This window comes from Pyrus communis, chromosome 5 (assembly GCF_963583255.1).
Source record: "Pyrus communis chromosome 5, drPyrComm1.1, whole genome shotgun sequence".
Lineage (NCBI taxonomy): Eukaryota > Viridiplantae > Streptophyta > Magnoliopsida > Rosales > Rosaceae > Pyrus > Pyrus communis.
Window position 1 is genome coordinate 9,889,702 of NC_084807.1, and position 2,993 is coordinate 9,892,694.

The following is a 2,993-nucleotide window of genomic DNA, read 5'->3' on the forward strand; positions in this document are numbered from 1 at the left end:
CGGTACTTGTTTTAAACTTATCACATGTCGGCTTGTGTTTTGACGTTCCCCACGGCACTTGATAGGGTTATATGTTTAGTAATAAAAGAACCAGTCTGCGTGCTCATCTTTATGACTATCTATTCTAGATCAACGTATAATTTTGAGCATCTCAGAATAAAAAGAGTATAACTTTTGAGCAGATGCTTTAACTAAGAACACATACAGGTAGACCCTTAAAGAGAAAATATGGTCTTAAAGAGAAAATATGGGCCCTTTCTTCATCGCAAAGTGTTCACATGAGAAATGAAGAAAGACCAAAAAGCAACCAATCCCTCACTCTCACTCTCTCAAACCATCACCACCAAACTACAAAACAAAAACCATACAAAAGGAAAGTGATACCAAAACGATAAAAAAAAGCGAGGAAAAAAAATGGTCATGAACAACCTTCACTTACACTACTCTACACAGAAAACAATCTTAGCCCAGAGAATAATAATCTCCTCTATTTTCTTTCTCTTTTCTACACTAATCACTATCCATGGCTACCCAATCAAATCCCGCATCTTCATCTATGCAGGCTGCTCCCAAGAAAAATACCAACTAAACTCACCCTTTGAAGCCAACCTCAACTCTTTCCTATCATCAGTTGTCAGCTCATCCTCTCAAGTTTCTTACAACAATTTTGCAGTCGGAAATGGAAGCTCAACACCAGATGGAAGCTCAACACCAGAAGGATCCATCTACGGTTTGTACCAGTGCCGAGGTGACTTAAAGATTTTCGACTGCTCAAAATGCATCGTAAGCGCAGTGAATCAAATCACTTTGGTATGTCCCTACTCGTATGGGGCTTCCCTGCAGTTAGACGGATGCCTTGTAAGATATGAGCATGTTGATTTCTTGGGGAAGCTTGATACAAGCCTAAGGTATAGAAAATGCAGTAAAAGTGGTGTGAAAGATGATGTTGAATTCTTTCGGCGAAGGGATGATGTGCTTGCTGACTTGCAAGGGGCAAATGGTTTTAGGGTTACTAGCTCTGGTTTGGTTGAAGGGTTTGCTCAGTGTTTGGGCGATTTGACCCAAAACGACTGCTCTTCTTGCATTGCTGATGCTGTTGGAAAGCTGAAGAGTTTATGTGGATCAGCAGCAGCTGTTGATGTGTTCTTGGCTCAGTGTTATGCTCGGTATTGGGCGTCTGGTTACTATAAAGCCTCAGGTACAATTACACTCATCTTCTCTATAGTGGCAGCATTGAAAGCAAAACCATGATAAAATCAGATTAAGTTTGTCCTTTGGATCATAAATTAAGAATGATGTCATAGAGAATAGGAAATTATCTACGCTTTTTAGCCAAAATAGTCCCTAAGATTGACATAACTTCTCACTTTGATCTTTGACATTGAAAATCGATAGAAGTTATCCCTAAGTTTGTCCACCATTAATCATTTTGGTCATTATGTAGAAAATCTTTGTTAATTGGAAAAAGCAAGTGAATGAGTTGATTGGACAAAAATACCCTCAATTTAAAAGAGATTTTTCATAGAAGGACAAAAACGATTGACGGTGGACAAACGGGACCAATTGTACCGATTTTAATATTAAGGACCAAATGAATTGTTATGGTAATCTTACCATTGTGGCTAACTTAATTTGTTAGATAAGTTTTTGAAATTAAGATAGTTCAATTATTAGGGCCAAAATGTTATTTAATTAAAATAACATGTTGACCACTTTAATTATTGAAAGCAAAACAGGAAAAATTCATAAAGCCAAGGTCAATAAAGTAAAAAGGTCAAAGCATTAAACGGGGTAGTAGTAGTAGTTTCTTGCTAGCTTATAGTTGACAATATATCATTTTCTGATTTGCTTTACCAATTTGCTAGCTTATAGTTGATTATAAGCTTTGATGGACTGATCAAAATGTGTTGCTCTGTTCTTTTAAGTAGCAAAGAAGGAAAAGTCCACATATTCCACACTCACTGATTTCTATATATATATATATATATATATATATATATATATATCCCCGTGTTTTCTTCGATTAAGATTATTAGTGAATTGCTTAAAGCTACATTTTGTTGAGAATGAGCGCTTCAAAAATGCTATTTAGACTGCTTTAAAATAAGATTATGTGTGACTTATTGACACGTGTATTATTCATTTTTAGTGTTATTATGAATGCACTCAGGTCGAAACATTATATAAGGTAAAATTAGATGTTAATATGTTCTGCTCAAATTGTTTTTAAGAGAGGCTGAGTAGCAATTCTCGAGTTAGAAATTACGCATTTATTAAGTAAAAAGAGAGTATTGAAAAGTCGTAATCACTCTTATATATGTGGTGGTGGCAGCTTCGCTTATCTTCAATCAAATGTTTACGTATTATGGATCAATACTACTATTCCTCTCACTTTTTCTTTCCATGTTTGTTAGATTTCTCTAACGAAGACAATGCGGGAAAGACAGTGGCCATTATTGTTGGGGCAGTAGCAGGTTTAGCTATTCTAATTGTTCTTCTCTCAATTTGCAGGAAAACGATGGGTAAATAAAATACAAATATTCTCCCTCCACTTTAGTAATTAATTGTGTGTGTGTATATTATCATTAATCAATCATTGATTATGGGAATTAATCATGCTTACAGGTTAGTTAATTAAGGGGATGGAGAGATCTCTCTGGCACTTTCCTTGAAGATATGGAGAATGCATAATCATTATGATGGAAGACCACAAATTGGTATTGGCTTTAATATTCTTGTGAAAGCTTTATGCCCTCAACTTTTTTTCTCTTTTAATACGAAATAGTATTCTTCAAAAGAAGGTGGTGTTATCCTGTAGCATAAAGGAGCTAGCACTCAAATTTCCATCAACTTCGAAAGGGCTGCTGATTCCGTTTAGCTTTATGCTGTCGAACAAAAACCCACATCACTTTATTTTTGGTATTTAAGCAACTTTTCTTTTTGTAAACGGCAAACCCATCATCTCTTTGCTTTTTCTTTTGGTGGCCGAAGTT

The 2,993-nt window shown here is 35.5% G+C and overlaps 1 protein-coding gene across 1 annotated transcript; it reads left to right on the forward strand.

The window, feature by feature from the left end:
- The first annotated feature begins 306 nt into the window (after positions 1-306).
- On the forward strand, positions 307-2,757 carry LOC137735685 (plasmodesmata-located protein 8-like). The gene is made up of 3 exons (XM_068475130.1): positions 307-1,198; positions 2,415-2,522; positions 2,626-2,757. Exons 1-3 carry the CDS (start codon positions 415-417, stop codon positions 2,628-2,630), a joined length of 897 nt encoding a protein of 298 aa, XP_068331231.1. The 5' UTR covers positions 307-414; the 3' UTR covers positions 2,631-2,757.
- The last annotated feature ends 236 nt before the right edge of the window (positions 2,758-2,993 follow it).

Bases quoted from the DNA above. Each gene is read 5' to 3' on its own strand.
- LOC137735685 (XM_068475130.1), top strand. From the start codon at position 415: ATGGTCATGAACAACCTTCACTTACACTACTCTACACAGAAAACAATC. The intron at 1,199-2,414 runs GTACAATTACAC...CATGTTTGTTAG, and splicing joins TGGTTACTATAAAGCCTCAG to ATTTCTCTAACGAAGACAAT.